Raw genomic sequence first — 16639 nt, forward strand, 5'->3', positions numbered from 1 at the left:
AGAAAAAAAAGTAGTTTGTCCTGAAAGCAACAAGGCTATTTAAGAAAATCACATTTTTTTACTGTTCTTTACCTTTACCTTTGGCTCCTGAGCTTTCTGGGCATATCTTATCTCTTTTTTCCAAATGCACAAGGGCTTTCTCCCTAAGAAAGGAAGCAGATCCTCATACATTCATTGTTGAATGGTCCTTTACCACCTTATGTTTCAAATGCAGAAGAAAACTGTTGAATCACAGGCTGGGTGCTACAGGGTTAAGGTGAAGAAAAGCAGAATTCTCCCAGGGTCTCCCTCTATCTCCATCATGACTGGAAAGATTTCTCTACAACTGAGAAAATCACATGGCTTCTTCAGCAGTTTGTAAAATGGCCTGGATTTCTTGCTTGGCTTTTCATCATTAAAAATTGAGATCCTCAGCTGGAGAGCAGAGGGAAGTTAGGAACATCAATCAAGCTTAATTTTCCTTTTGCATAAATCAGGCTCACTGGTTCTTTGGCTTTATTTGCTCTTCTTTCATCTGGAGCCAAGCTGGTGCCTGAAAGATGGAGCTGCATGTGCACAGCTGGCAGCGCCTCATTCTCCATGCCCAACAGGATGATTTGTGGAAGATAAGGACTAAGCTCCTGGCTTCACGTACTTGCCTTGGGAGACGTTCTCCTGGTGATACCCACTGGTGAAAGGTTTTTAGCATTGTCATGGGAACGACTGTCATATTTGGTGAACAGCCTCTCCTCAACGTCTGGCTGCCTTGCATGTTTACTGTACAAAGCCATTTTTTCAGGAGTATTTTGCTTTGGATTTCCAAGTCTTTCCCAAAACTCAGGCAGCAGAAATGATGGAGGTTATGATGATGATGATGGTGATAAAGCCCCTATAAGGAAACAGGCAGGACCCAGTACATGTCTACACCATGAGTGGATCTTCATTTGCAGGGAAAGTGATCTGACAGCTTCATTATCTTCGTCAAAGTAAAAGGCTCACTGTTGCTCTCTCTCACACACACACACTTGTATCTCCTTCCTTCCTCCAGGAATTTACCAACAGGATTTGTCTGTACAGTCACCCAAAGCGTGGAGGTGAAGCCAGCACACTGCACAGCCCTTTTTAGGATGTGCTGATGCAATGAGACATTTGCAATGTCTTGTTTCATTAAGAGACATAGCCAGTGTAGAACCACAGCTGCTGTGAGGGTCCCTCAGGGACTAATTCTTTCATACTCCTGCATCCCCAGGGTTTTGGTGACAGAAGCAAAGACTGGAAGTCCTACCAAGCCAGCATCAGCAGCTCTTGTTAGGAACTTCTGTTATCAGCTCTCAGGGCCAATGCAGCAGCAAAAAAAAATGCTGACCAACAAGTCATTGGCCATAGGAACAGACTATTTAGTGCTTACTAATTTAGTATCACGGCTGTCTCACAAGCAGGACCCAAAAGAGAGCACTATTGGTAAATAACTCATTTTGGTCAATTCAAAATGAGGGCTTTTTTTCTCTGACATTTTCCTCAAAACAGAAGCTTGGAAACAATGAGCAGGCTGAATGAAATACTTTGTTTGACTCATGTTGTTTCCATTCTTGAAATAAAACTCCAAAATCAAAGATCAAAGCACTTCTTAGGAGGTATAATAACATTCCACCACTTCTAAATCCCCCTTTTTCTTCTGTCTCCATTTACGAGGACTAATCATCAAATGTGACATGAATCCACAAGCAGTTTCAGTCAACCTAAAGTGCATTTTAGCAAACTTACCATGAAACTCCAAAACATATAATGAAGCCCAGATTCTGTAGTGATCTGACCCAGATTATTATATCTAAGCAGCCTATTCTCAAACTTCTCAGCTACCTTCGCTCACTTAAAAAACTGATTCTGCAAACTTCCTAGACATCAAATTTACACCAAACCTGGCTAGAGTTTCCTACAGTTTCTGCCAGAATAGGACAAAGTATTATCAAAAGAATGTCTCTTAGGGTTCACTTATTCCCAAGACACTGAATCAGGAGGGCAGTCTGGTACCCTGAAAGGTTCACAACCAAACAGACTAGTGTCAGGACTAAATCTGTGACAGAAAGAACTATGACAATTTAATAAAAGTCATACACATAAACATAGTGCAGATAACAAGTATACTCAGTAAATAATAGGTACTGCAATTAATGTGCTTTTAGTTGCCACATCCTTTCACTGATGACAATAAGGCTTTTCCCACTTGACATTATCATTTATAACCTTGCAATACAGCCTTTTTCTACTTGACTGGTTCTGATGTTATAGGAGAAGGGCACTGGAGTGAACGTAACTTCCGGAAGACTAAGGTTTTTTAAGCATTATTAAGCAAAAATTCTGTCCTTTATATCTTAAGTACTCAATTCTGAAAGCATCTGATAAAAGCAGGGTTTCGTGTTGTCAAAAGTTTGGATAGATTTTGAAAATGAAAAATGTTTCCAATAGGAGGCTCCACTCTGCTCCTGAAGTGACCAGCTGCCTCTTTACAGTCCTGTGACCCAATATGGGGTTTCTGCAGGACAAAGAACAACTTCCGATGACTAAATGCTACCGTGATTATGTCTCCACCAAGAAAATGAAACTGGCTTCCAGCTCAACAGGAATTCCTCACTGCAAAAACTGAAATGCTGTACTCCCGTTATTTATTCCCAAGCCATCTCTCAGAGGTTCGCATCCCTCTGCTCACAAACCAGCAAGTACTCCTGAGCAGGCCACAAGTAAGTTACACATTATGTCAGACAGTGAAGCACAAAGCCCTTTTTTTTTTTTTTTTTTTCCTTAAAATCTTGCTACTCTGGGATGTGATCAACCCACTGTGAATCATTAATCCACAGAGACAGCTTGTAATATATAATGAAAAGCAGAGCCTTGCTCTCAAATCCCTACTGTACTGGCCAAGAGGCATCAGGCACTTTCAGACCCCTCATTGCCATACTACACATGCCTCCAAGCATCTCAAGCACGTATCCGCAGAGCCCTTTAATGTTTCCACGAAAGAGCCTCAACATGGACATTACACAGGTTTCAGAATCCAAATCTAGAGTCAGACTTGAGCATTTAAACTCTCTTCTGGAGCCACCCCCAGCCACTCACCTGGGTTTTGACAAAAGTCATTACACAGACGCTCACCACTGCAGCACCCTGCCGCAAAGCGCAAGTCCTTTCTGTAGTTTTCTTTAAGCAGATCCAGAAGCATGTGTATATTAAAAGAAACATCACATCCACTTCTGCATAGTGGCAGGTCGTGGTGCTGGACTTACACCTGTAAATCCTGACTAATTCTGGAACTGGATAGTAGCGACTTTTCCTCCAGTCTTACCTGCTGGAGCAGAGGAGTCAACAGCGGGATCGGCTGGAACAAATTAGGCAGGTTCACGCACTAAAGAGACGGCACTACACAGGTTAATCAAATAGATACACACTGGAAGAATGTTTCCAGTCTCCTTTATTTTCATTTATAGAAAAATAGGAATATAAATCAGAAGAATTTAAAGAAAATATTTCAAATATTTTCCAGTCAAAAATACAAAGCTATAGATAGCCCTCCCGGTACAGCTGGGATGACTTCCTATTTAGAGCCCCAGGAGAGCACTGCATTTTGGAGCAACTCAGAGATGCTCCTTGAAACCTGAAGTCCAAGAGCTAATTTATCCCTGGTACCTTCTATTCTCACAGATTTGAACAGGCTCATTTCTGTGTTTTGCTGTTGTCTCAGCAGCACAAAATCAACCCCCTGTAAGACTGAGGATCAATATGAAATGGTGAGACCAGGGAGAGTGAAAACAAGGGGAAGATATATAAGCATAAGCAGGAAGCATCCATGAAGAAGTGCCATTGCTATGAAAAGCAGGCACTTGAGTTAATTTATTTTGTGTTGTTGATTCTTCATTGAGACTTTAGAAAAATAACAATTAAACCTGAGTTCATATGGCCTTTTTTGTCCAATTCCTTATCTGGTGAATTCTTGTTCCTCTCAAGAAAGGGGGAATTTGCAAGAAGTCATCAGGGTCAGACAGGCCCCTCTCAGGGACAGAAGGGCAGAAAGAGACTGGCACTTCACAGCCACCCTGATTTCTTTGGAAATCGAGGAGTACACACAGACAGAGAGGATTCAGGATGCCCCAGTACAGAGAGCAACCTCTTGAAAGTAAGTGGCACAGCCTCTGACATGAAGTCATTGCTTTGGTTGTGGTTCCGACTGCTGCCACTCGCTGGTGCCAGCCATCACAGCACTCGCTCGCTGGGACTGTCAGATGAACAAGAAGCTGTGAACAGAAGGGCAGGAGCAAGTGTCTAGCTGGCGAATTCTCTTCCAGGTTCCCCTGCATCGAGGGTTCCCTACCGCCTGCCAGTGCAACAGCTGATTCCTGAAACATAATCATAAGAGGGAGATAGTTAATGTGCTGCACCGCCGCTGCAGGGCAACGAGGGCTTAAATCATCCCGTAAATCCCATTTAGTTTGCTAACATCCATTTTCACTCCATGGATCCAATTCTACCTTTCTACTGCTGTAAGGAAGCAGCAACCACAGTGACCCCCATAGGATTACAATAGTGCCAAGTAAAGCCCCAGTCAGGCAGGCACACTGGACTAGAAGAACCCAGAGCAGCACATACTGTAGATGTTAAGTGCAAAAGGATTCACAGGAATATTCCCTCGAGGTGCCCAGCACTGCATGCAACAATTCACAAAGCACACCGACATCCCCATAACTCCTCTAGTGAAAAACCTGACAGGTTACGAAGTTACCCGACAGGTTACACCCCTTTCTCCATTTTTCTTTATAACACCATGCTCCCCCTCAGCAGGCAGAGCTCTGTGGCCACCCATAGCCACCAAGGTGCTGGATAAGTACCTAGCACGCAACACACAGCACGTGTCTGTGTGAGCAGGTGCAGAGACAGGAGCATCTCTGGGTAACCACATTAGTGGAACGCTTGCCTAAGCTTTTCTGCCTTGCTAAGAGCTACACGCCAACACAGCTTCTGGCTGGCAAATAGCTGGAGGTACCAGACCCACAAGTGCTGGGACAAGGTTACTCACAGGCCTCTTAAGTAGAGGACAAAACCCACTTTTTCTCCCAGGTCCATCAATACGTTGACCAGAACTGAACAGAGAAATATCCTGTTAAAACAACCAAGCAGGTCCGCGGGCCATTTTTCCCAGGCAGTGCTGGCCTAACGGCCACAGAAACTGAAGTTTTGCTATAGCACCGTGCTCCTTCCCACATTTTAGCATTTGGTGGTCTAAGGGAACTTCTCACGTCAGTATGTCCCAGCCCTGACCTTCAGAGAAGCACAACTGGATCAACTCTTGCCCTGTGCAGACAGCTGCCCACAGAATAGCCCAACCGACCTCTAAGTTCTGCTTGTTTTATAGTTTTCTGGAAATTGGATTGCTCCAGCTCCACAAACATAACCCTGACCTTGGTTTAATGAGATATCATGCTCCAGAGCACAGTTTTATGCATCACGCATGGTTGGAAAAGGCTCACTGTATTTTTCTTTTGGCTTGGGATCATTTCAAAATTCCAGAATCTGCACAGGGGGGATTCAGATCCCAGATCAAGCCGGCTGTGCACAGAGCAGTCCCATACCCTTCAGAACTCTGGGCTGCAGCTTTACCTTTAAAAGGCTTTACTCCTTAAACATATACACTAAACCTGCTTACTCTCATCTTGCTGATGAGGAAGGCAAATACTGATTTTGCCATAAATCAAGTCCACCCTTCCTCTCTCCCTCCATCCCATGAGCATGGCCACAGACTGTTGCAGTCTGGACATTCATGTGCTACAACTGCCACATCTTGCTCCAGATGATGAAAAACAGCTGATCCTCCTAGACACAGGCTGAGCAACAATTTCACAGATGTCAAGTCTGTGCTTTATTTGTAGACCTTTCAGAAGATGACCCAAAATTAACAGATCAATTTCCTGGCTCAATGCTTTGCCTTGTTTATCTCATAACCTTCCAGAAGAAAGAAGCCAATGCAAGCTAGATTATCCTAGCTATCCTCACCTGATGGCCACAGGTCTGGCCGAAAATCAAGGACTTTGGAAAACCTCCTCAGCTTGCATAACAGGGGTTAAAATAAACCAGCATCTTCTACAGAGTGGGAGACAGGTGGAAGGCACAGATAACCAGCATCTCTCTTCGACCTGAAGCATTTATAAGCCAGACCCCACTTAGACAGAAGAAGATAATTAGGAAATACTCATCAAAATATACCAGCACTGCTGAGTTTATTTTAAACTCTGTCAGATGTTTTCCTTCCTGAGAGTCACTCTTGGAACAATATCTCAGGGAACTAATGTTGGCACAAGCTGCCGAGCTGACAGGGTGAGAAGCACAGTGCAGGCACGCGTGGGTGCGACGGCAGCAGCTGTGCATGCTTCCCCGCACAGCCTCAGCCAGCACCCCCAGAGCCCCGGGCCAGCCCACCGCGGCGCAGGTCAGCCGGCACAACCAGCGCTCTGTGGTTACCAAAAACTGTCCCCATGTCCTGGCAGAGTTACACCAGCAAGAAGTCAAAATGAGCGTGAACCGAGCATACAGCCAAGAGACTTGTGAACAGATCTAGGCAAACTCAACACTCACCGCATCCTAGGCTCTGGCATCAGCTCTGGCCTCCCACCAACCTCCCTCTCAGGGAAACAGTTGCTTTCCCATCTCCTTCCACCTTTCTTTACAAGCATCGCATTTACACCCTCCACATCTAGCCAGCGACTCCCAGCCTGAGGAGCTCACCACGCGATCCCCTCAGAGCACTGCTCCCCTGCAGAGTGCACACTCAGATATGGCCACTTTAACAGAAGGCAGAAGCCTTTTCACAGACATTTCCCTCATCCCACTCAATGGCTGTCCCCACCAACAACCCAGTATCTTCTCAGAGATCACAGAGGCCAGTTTTTTCCTCCATGCAACCTCGAAAAAAAAGTATATTCTTTCTTGAAACAAATTAGAGGATAGCTCTGTTCGTATAAAGAATACCTATAGCAAATAGTTGCGCTTGAGATGTTGATATCAAGAAAATCAAGCAAAATACCCAGCCCTGGCCAACAATCTCCTTGACTCACCACTGTAAGGACATACAGTGATAAAGATCACCAGACCATGTTCTGGAGGTGTCCCATCTGGGGGTACACGGGAGTTACCTAAAAGATCCATGCGAAATATAAGGGAGGCTTCACACACACACACACACACACACAGAGGATGAGGAAGCTGCAGACCAGAGACATCATTCATGTTCCACCTGCCAGTCACACATTCTGCTGCCCAGCGCTGCTGGTTCAAGGAGGCTTAAAGTGCATCTCCATTGCCTTTTGTAGATGGCAGCTTTGTCCACTTGTTACCGAAATCTTGGAATGAAGAACTTATCGACACCAATGTGATATAGATAAGCAGACACTTCTTTATTGACGGCCAGGTGCGTGAGCGAGTCCTCTCACGATCAACGCACCCGGCCATCAATAAAGAAGTGTCTGCTTATCTACATCATATTGGTGTCGATAAGTTCTTCATTCCGAGATTTCGGTAACACACTGCTCAGGCCACCTTTGCCACTCCTTCAAGTCTATGTTACCACCCTGGCAATGAAACCAAGTGAACACACACAGTACCTCAGCCTGGCGCACACACAGAGCTCATACCTGCCTAGAAAATGCCACAGACATGACCTCATTGACATTACAGGCAGTAACGCTGGAGGGGTAAAAGCTGGTGGTGTTAGGAGTTGGCTTTCCTGCTGGCTCTCACATGCCTGCAGTGCAAGGGTCCCACCAGTTCAGCTTACAGACCTCCAGCAAGACTCTGGGAACAATTTCTAGGCTCTGCTCAATTGGGATGGATTTAAACCATCTGCTGAGGTGAGGGCTGAGTGCTGACTTCAGTGAACCAGTCGTCGTTCACCCCAGCTCCATTACCGTTACCCCTCTCCAGCCTTCAGCCTACCAGCTACCTGACAATCAGATCACCAATCCTAAAGGACACAGTGCCATTTTCTGTGCTTCCACTCAGTGCTGTTCACCAGGTCAAGCAAATGAAAATGCTCGCCTCTTTTCGCAGCCCAATGAGGAAATGAATTCCTGAACATATTTTTATTTTGCTTAATCTGATGTTCCTGTCTGGCTCCAGGGTTTTAGTAAAATAACATTATTGTAAGCTTTTATAATCAGTTACATCTTGAACACAGGTAAGAGCTACTCCTGGCCAAACCAACTGTGATTTTTTTCTTCTTTATCTAAAAGCTTTTGGAACCTTTGTACATAACAAGCCCAGGCAGGGAAGGAAGAGGCATGAGAAGATGACTTCCTCTTACAAAAAAGCCTGAGAAAAACCCTGCCTAAAAAAGGCCGTTATTGGCAGTCTTGGTAGTGCAACACATTGTGCGCTTCAGGTCTGACAATGCTAATTTAGAGTTTCTAATTCAAATGAACATGCTTATTTCAACATTTATATAAGTTTCTAAAATATCCCTGCCCAGCACTGATGGACAGGCAGGGCTGCCAACCGGTTTCAGAGGATGCCTTTAATAAACTAACAATGGGGCTAAGAGTATGAGCATAAAAGCAGTGCAAAGCTGTGCCTCCAGTGACCACAGCAGAGCTCGGGAGCCAGGATTCCTCTGTTTCTGGCTCTGCCACAGATGTGTTCTGCAGCTTCAAGCCATTCCCTTCCTCTTTGCTGGAGTCTGCTCAGTTTGTACAACCTGGGTGGTCCCCATCAGTCACCCCAAAGCTTCTTCAGCTTTCCAGGGAAAGGATGCTGAAAGTGCAAAGATTTAACAGTACTTCCATCCAACCTCAAGTGCCAGCACACTTACACACACCAAGTCCCTAAGCCAGCTGCCACTCACCAGAAACACTCACAAAGGGTCACTTGTAGAAACATAATCCCCAGTGCTTAAAAATCAGAAACAGATTTGGGTTTGTTTGACATCAGACAGGACCATTAACCTTAGAAGCATTGCTAGAGTGTCTTTAAAACAAAAAACCTCCACAACTGTGCCACTTAAAAGTCAATGAGATTTAGCAGGCTAACTGCAGGTACTCCCACGCTTCAGTCCTGGCTCTGTCACTGGTTTAATACATGAGCTTCCCCAGGTTATTTTGTATCTGCAAGAAACTCATGGTATGCAACAAAGACCAGTTAATATATGTAGAGTGCTCCAGAGAGCTGCACGCAGTGCATTATGAAACTGGGACAAGCTGATCAAGGGAGAAAAATGAAAAATTCAACAGGAAAACAAAAGCTAAAACTCTTACTTTTTGCTTCCACTGCCATCCCCATAACAATGTAGGCTTCTGGAGTCTAAAGCTGGGTGCTGACATTCCACACAGACAGTGTGGCCCTCCCTGAGATACTGCATCCAGCGAGTGTATGAGTGGTGGCTGTGCAAGCAGCCCGGCGTGATGGCCACAAGCTGGAATTCAACACAGTACCTGCAATCAAAACAACCAAGCAGGTTAGCTCAGTAACGAGATTAGAGCCCTCCATGGGACTACAAGAGAGAGACTAAACTGAGTGACCACAGGACACTAATTAAGAAAACAAACAAACAAAAAAATCCCACACCCAAGGTCATAAAAACCAGAACATGGGGTGTACCTGCACTTCAACAAGGTTAAATGGGGAAGAAAACTACTCTGCTGGTGTTTTCAACTGACATATCAAAAAATATCAGGTATTACTGGCATCTTTTTTTACAAATAGAGATGCAGATTGGTCAAGCATTTGACTAAAGCAAAAAAAAACCCCACCAACAGACAGGTCTTCTGAGTGCAAGTCTGGTATCCATTTGCTGAACCACACTTTATCATCTACTCTCACTTACTTATAACGGGTTTTGCAGAGCAGCTTGCAACAGGAACTAAGAATCAGTCTGTACACGATGATGTGATGATCCCCCTCCTAAGTGACACAGTGGGGTTGTCATATCTCAGTGGGATGACTACCAGATTGACACAGCACTTCTGCCCTGCTCAGACTTTGCTTTGCTTCTGATTTTAACCAGACCCGAGAGGAAAGCCCAAAGGAACTGGCCTTGTTTGGAGGGGAAAACCAAGGAAGTTCAGTAACCATCTAGAAACACAGCAGAGGATTGGGTTCTAGCCTAGACTGGTTCTGTATCAGTCATTACGGGGATTTCCAAACACCTTCAAGCAGCACACTGAACCGTGTGAGCTATTTGCTTCCTTGTCTTACCTGAGGGAAAGAGAGCAAGGATAAATATGTGTGCAATAGAGCTGTGTTCACATTTTTGAATTTTACAGGGAGAAGGCTCAACTAATGAGGAGTCCAAGGAAGGCTCAGGGTGAACAGATGCTCTTTCCTTCAGACACTAAAGTGAGGGGGATGGATGCACTCACACACTATGGAAATACTTACATGTACAACAGCATTTGGGGAAATAAATCAACAAGTGCATGGCTGCATCACACTGGAAGAGCAGCTTTGGGAAACTCCACACAGTGTTTACAGGAACAGCAGATCTCAACAAGAAACAGGCAAAACACTAGGGGTTGCAGCAAGAACCCCTGGGGAATAACGAGCTTGCAAAGCTGTGTATGAGGGGTTACAGAGTGGAAGATAACCTTTCCCATCAGCACTGTGTCACCGCTAGCCATGATCCCAGCTGGGAAAGAAGGGGACTGGGAAGGCTGATACCAGCTCCCCTGTGTCTGAGGCACCAGCCCAAAGGCAGAGCAGCACACACACAGAGATGGTTGTGTCTCAGAAGACAACATGCAACAGAGCTTTCTGCACAACCCTGCCTGTACCTGTGCGGTGCAACGGTGCTGCAGAGGAAAACAGGCAGTGTTACAGCCAAGAAAGGGCTGAAAAGGGGGAGAGATGTTCTTCCCATGCAGAAAGAGAGCAAACCCTGTCCCCTGGGAATTTACCCCATTTATGTAAAAAAAGTCCAGACTGCACCAGATTCTACACTGGGAAGTGCTGAATGAATGGTCTTCAGATTTTTGATCACACAACCTTAAACAGCAGCAATGCCATCAACAAAGAGCTGAATTTCAGTCTTGTACTGGCCTTATATCAAGGCAGACCCACAGCTTTCAGATGCACTGCAGTTACTGCTGTCGCTGATGGGAGAGCAGCACCCTGCTCTAGAAAAGAGCCACCCTTCTGCTGGGAAACGCTGATTCTGATGGGCAAAAAGCTGGGCCCAAAACTGCAACCAGTGAGACACTGAAGGTGGAGTGTGACTAAGCGCCTGTGCTGAGCCTCCAACTTACCCTGCTCTTTCATTGCCATCAGCTGCAGCTCTTCTTTTCCTCGCTTTTCCAAACCCTCCTGTTGTTATTAATGCTGGGACTGCGTATACCAAAGAGAAAGAGTATACATAGCGTAAGTGGCAATAATGCACTAAGGCTGTTAACGTCTGCAAAACAGTAAAGATAGGCCTTTAATGTCATATGCTTTTATCTTCAGGAGGAGACAAAAACAATTCTAACTTTGTATTTTCACATTATCTGTGACCATCAACCATTTCACTAAAAAGAGAAACTGTACTGTTGCCAGTTTTCCACCTAAGCAGAGTAAGCCTACTTACCAGGCAGACCCAAAAGACAGAGTGGGGAGGCAATATTCACTTAACAACTCTCAACAGGTTTGAAAAAGTCAGTTGTAGCCAGCATCCAGACTGGACCGATTTTGACTCCAAAATACCAGTAAAAACGACAAGCAGCTCTTCTAAAAATCATTTAAGGTACATCATGAAAAGTTGATTCGAACAAACTGAAATCAGGCTCTTTCTCCAGAAATAGATGGAGGTCTCCTCTGCATGCACTCTGCTCCAGCGCAGAGAAGGCATACCTTGCCTTTGATGGGTATTGCTCCTTCATGACTTTTTGCAGATGACTCATAAAATAAAAAATATTAAAAAGAAAAAAATCCTGCTTAACACTCACTTACAGAAGTTTTAAACAGGCATAAATCTACCGACTCTATCAAAATTGCCAGACATTTACACTTGTACAAGCGAGATCACAACTGGCCTGTAGTATTTCACTTTTGAAATACAGCAGATCTCAGCCCACAGCAGGCATTGCTTTCAAATACTGTCCAGGAAAGGATATCTCTAAGCCCCTGCGTGAAGAGCACAGTTCTCAGTTACACCAGACAGGTCCACAGCAAACATGCTGGTGTCTGAAAGCAACTCTTTTCAAGTACAGTAAAGAAAGATCAGCTCTGCTGCCTCAAACTCGGGTCCTGTCCTCGCGTATCCAGCCACTTACATTTTCAGTGGACTTACTCAGGGACTGTTTGCACTCTGTTCCTTGCTGAGTCCAGTACTCCACACAGCCAGCCCTCTCCTCCAGAGGAGGGCATGCCTCTCCTCCGTTCCTGGGCTCCTGGATGATGTGCCTCCTCCGAACACGATACGTGGTCTTGCAAGGCTCCGCGCAGCCACTCCAGACGCTCCACTGAGACACGACACAGGGGATAACTGGAGGTAGGGTAACAAACAGGGACATAGAAGGTTACAGAAGTTATGTCAGTGATGTACCTTCTCTAGAAAAGACATTTTCTGACAAAGCTCAGTACAACCTTCCTTATTTCACACTTGTCCCACAGTTCTGTTCAGCAGTTCCCAGTAGCTCTGCTTCCAGGAAATCACCTGCTCCAGCCATCCAGAGCAGTCTACATGGGGCCAGTCACCTAATTTTGTTTTTTTTCTATTATTTCTATCTCCTATACTGCTGCAACCCTCCCCTGCAAACTGGGACCTGCACTGGATGAACTGAGAAAAGTTTTAAAATTAGACAAGGTCAAATTGCATGGTAGGGGAAGAGCAGGATAAAGAGCAGGAGAAAAGGGAGGGTGTTGTAGACCCTTCATGCAGATAAGGCCTGAAATCTTACCAACTTCTCTTGTGAGATGTCACACAGCACATGATGACCAGCCACGGAGTCTGGACCACAGCATGGCAGGCTGGAGTTGAGTTCAAGAACTAAAATGAAATACAATGGCTTCCACTTTCTACGTGTTGGAACCAATCCCAAAATAGTCTGAGGATGTGACTCATGACTTTAAATTTTGGAAACCTGCACTATGTAGTGCTTCAAAAATCTTCTCAGCATTGAGCATCCCTACTTGCTCTCACATAGTAGCCACGGCGCTAAACTCCTAAGCTTTGACCTCCAATGCAGCTAAAGAAATGCCTGCCTTCAGCATTCAACATCCCATTCGCTCAGTCTGGAACACACTGGCACCACTCCCTGTGTCACATATCCCCTTCGTGATCTCTTCTCCATGAGCATGCCCATAGTTGAGTTTCATAGGATTGAACCTTTGGGGAGAGCTATCAGGAATAACACAGGAATCACTCAAGCACAAGAGCATTCACCTGCTGATCTCTCCCAAAGGCAACTGGAGCCATAGCCCATGACATATTTGATCAGTTGTACTTAACCAACACAACCTCACCATCAAGAACAATACCTTTGGAGAAAAACACTTGCAGGTCAGCCTAGACTCATATATTATCATATATTACTTTTTGCCTTACGTATTCTCAGTTGGCTACAGTCCCTCTCCTTGCATTTCTGTATCTTGTGACTGAGCTGGGCCACTGTGTGACAATACACCACACCAGCCTTTCTAAGGACATCAATTTAAAGATGCAGATACGGTTGAATGATGGACTTGGAAGTGCTCGGTTAAACCAGGGCAAGGTTTTGTTTAGACAATGGTCTTGATGACCTTAAAGGTCTTTTCCAACCTAAACGATTCTACGAGCCCATTCAAATTTGTGAAGAGCCACTATGCTCAGCACCTTACAGTAACAGGCATTTGCACCCCAGTTTGAAAGCCATTCAAAAGCCTGAGTCCCAGTGATTTCACCGGGATGTGAACTGCCAAATGCTGTTGCGAATCCCAGCCTTTCTGAGCAGCTCAAGCTTGATACTTCAGTTTATTCTCCCACCAAACACAGATAAGCCCTTGTCCTGCTTTAACCAAAATCAGGACACCCCTGATCACTGCATTAACCTCATTTGAAACTGCCCTTATCTTTCAAAACTTCAGGAAGATCTTTTAAATGCTATTGCTTTTCTTCTTTATCTAAAGTCACCACAAACAGCTTTTTAAACCTATTCAAAGATCAGGCATTAAATCAATTATCTAAGTGATTGAGACTTTTCATCTATGCAGCAATGGCACCATAAAAAAGTCTGTGCATTGGATCATAGGCTTCCCAACGTTATTATCCTTTTGTGCATCTGATTTACTCAGAATACTCTGCTCTCTTCAGTTTTGTCTGGTGTCAGATGTTAATGCCTTTGCCTTAATATTTTGCTTTACAATTCAGTTTGATAAAGCAGCTCTTCAGCGGTGGGAGGAAGAAAAAAAGGCCAGGCTGCCAAGGCAATACTAGTCAAAGTAGAACTGGGTCCCTTACATCCACCGCAAATGAATCACAAGAAATAATGCAGAAATACCTCATCCTCCACAAAACCGGCTTTCTCGCCGATGCTGTTATTCCTCTAGCGAGCCACAGGATGGCACCGGGCTGGGAGAGGCAGCCCAGTGCCCCGGGCTGGCAGCGAGGGCAGCCCTGGGACACCTGCACGGCTGCAAAGGTGCCCAGCGCAGCGAGGGGCAGTCACCGCTCCCTTCCACCCCCTCACAATGCCTAACAAGGGCTGCAAACACTCTTCTTATTACTCTTCTGTCATGTGAGGAATAGACACAAGGGGTTCCCATCCATCCCGGTTATCCCTGACTGCTGAGGGCAGCGGGACGCAGACTCAGCGGGACTGCAGGAGCACCCAACAGCCCAGCCGTGTGCAGAACAGGCACCAAAGGCACGGGGGCATCCAGCCCCAACAGCAGGACAGCCGAGCTGCACCCTCCCCACAGACCTGGGGTGCCCTGCCCCAGGCCAGAGGTGAGCCAGGTGTACGGGATCCCATGGGCAACACTTTGATGCTTGCTGCTCTCCGCTGCACTTAGGAGTTGCTGGTCCGCAGACCCACCAGCCTGTCCTCATTCACTGACGTGGCTTGTTTAAATCACTTTGGAATTAATTTATTTCCCCCCTTTTTTCCAGCTCTTACTTGAAAGGAAAAGGGCAATTGAATCACGGGAATGCAGGCCCATCTGCCTAGAGCAAAACTCTGCTGCTAAGGCACAGCCATACAGGTTTCAAAAAAATGACATGATGCGAGCGGGTAAGACTTTTTGAAGGTGCTGTTTGTGGGAAAGGAATCCGAGATTGCACCACTCACTAAAATCACTTACCTCCTCAATTCACATCCGCACTTTAGCAGAAGGCATTTATGGATGGATGGAGGGATGGATGGAGGGAGGGAGGAAGGGAGTGCTGCTGTGCCCCTGGGAGGGCAGCGCTGCCGGGGACCCGGCACACGGCCGCACAGGCACTGTGGTCAAGGCTGCCACCAGATCCAATGCTGGAGCTGTCGGTGCCTTCTGCCGGGAAGCACACACTAACAGGTGCAGCAGAACTGATCCCATCCATACTCATTCAACCCACAAGAGGGAAAGGGATCGGGGGATTCTCAGTCCCACTTCGCTTTCCTGTCCTGTCCAAGCACGCAGCATCCCCACGCGTCCCGCCAGCGATCTGCTCCAGGGGACCCCAGCACCCCCTCGAGCCACAGCCTCGGCGGGGACCACCGTGCCCGCAGCATCCCTCCGGCCGGCCGCCCCCTCCCGCGTCCCCAGGCGCCCAGCGGCGCCTGCCGGCCGGGCAGCTGCCTGCGCGGGGGGCAGCGGGGCCGAGCCCCGCCGGCCGCTCACCTGGGCAGGCCCGGGCGTAGTCGTGGCAGCAGTCGAGGGTGCGGGCGCACGCCTGGTCGCAGTAGCAGGGCCCGCGGGAGCCGTCGGGCCGCCAGCCGGCGCTGCGGCAGGCCTGGTCGCGGCCCGGGCAGCACAGCCCGCGGGCGGCACAGCCGGCGGCGGCGCGGCGGGGCAGCACCGGCAGCACCAGCAGCGCCAGCAGCGCGGCCCAGGGGGGGCGGCCCGCCATGGCGGCGCGGCGCCCTCAGCCAGCGGCGCTGCCCGCGGCCCGGCCCGGCCGCCAAGGCGCGGAGGGGGCAGGAGCCGACCCGCCTCCCCGCGCCCGGCAGGGGGGAAGGCGGCGGGGCGGGCCGGGCGGAGCCCCGGTGCCGCCAACCCGGGCGGCCGCCTCGGCCCGGAGCCCTTCGGTGCCACCGGCGGCCCCGCAGCGGGCGGGCCCCCCCGCCTCGCCTCGCCCGGGGGGACCGCGGCCCCGGGGGGCGCCGTGCAGCCGCCCCGCACCAGCCCCCGTGTTCTCCGGGCGCTCCCGTGCGGTGCCTCTGCCCTGACCCTCTGGGCAGGGTTCGGACACGCGAGGCTGTCACGTCTGACGGCCAGCGCTTACCAGCCAGATCATCATCGAAACGTACTGCTCAAAGCGCCCATCTGGGGCCGGACTGCACTCCAGCACACCCCAGGAGCCACCACAGACCTGAAGGTACTCCATTCCCAGCACAGCAGCCTGCAAGAAACACGCTCCAGCTGGCTATGCTGCCTCCCTGCAGAATTACCCTGAATTTGCTGCTTCCTTCCAAATGCAAGAAGCTTAAAGCGATTAGAGCCACTGGCGTGAATTATTTAGCTATTCAGGAGGAAGCTA

General features: G+C 47.6%; 1 protein-coding gene across 1 annotated transcript; it reads right to left on the reverse strand.

The window, feature by feature from the left end:
* Positions 1–3402: 3402 nt before the first annotated feature.
* LOC121094630 (somatomedin-B and thrombospondin type-1 domain-containing protein-like) lies at positions 3403–16062 on the reverse strand. Its single transcript, XM_040608533.1, has 5 exons — positions 15781–16062; positions 12272–12466; positions 11253–11331; positions 9267–9443; positions 3403–4367 (listed from the first exon to the last, which is right to left on the reverse strand). Exons 1-5 carry the CDS (start codon positions 16007–16009, stop codon positions 4250–4252), a joined length of 798 nt encoding a protein of 265 aa, XP_040464467.1. The 5' UTR covers positions 16010–16062; the 3' UTR covers positions 3403–4249.
* Between the last annotated feature and the right edge of the window lie 577 nt (positions 16063–16639).

The sequence above is a fragment of the Falco naumanni genome, chromosome 10 (genome assembly GCF_017639655.2).
Source record: "Falco naumanni isolate bFalNau1 chromosome 10, bFalNau1.pat, whole genome shotgun sequence".
Taxonomy (NCBI): Eukaryota; Metazoa; Chordata; class Aves; order Falconiformes; family Falconidae; genus Falco; species Falco naumanni.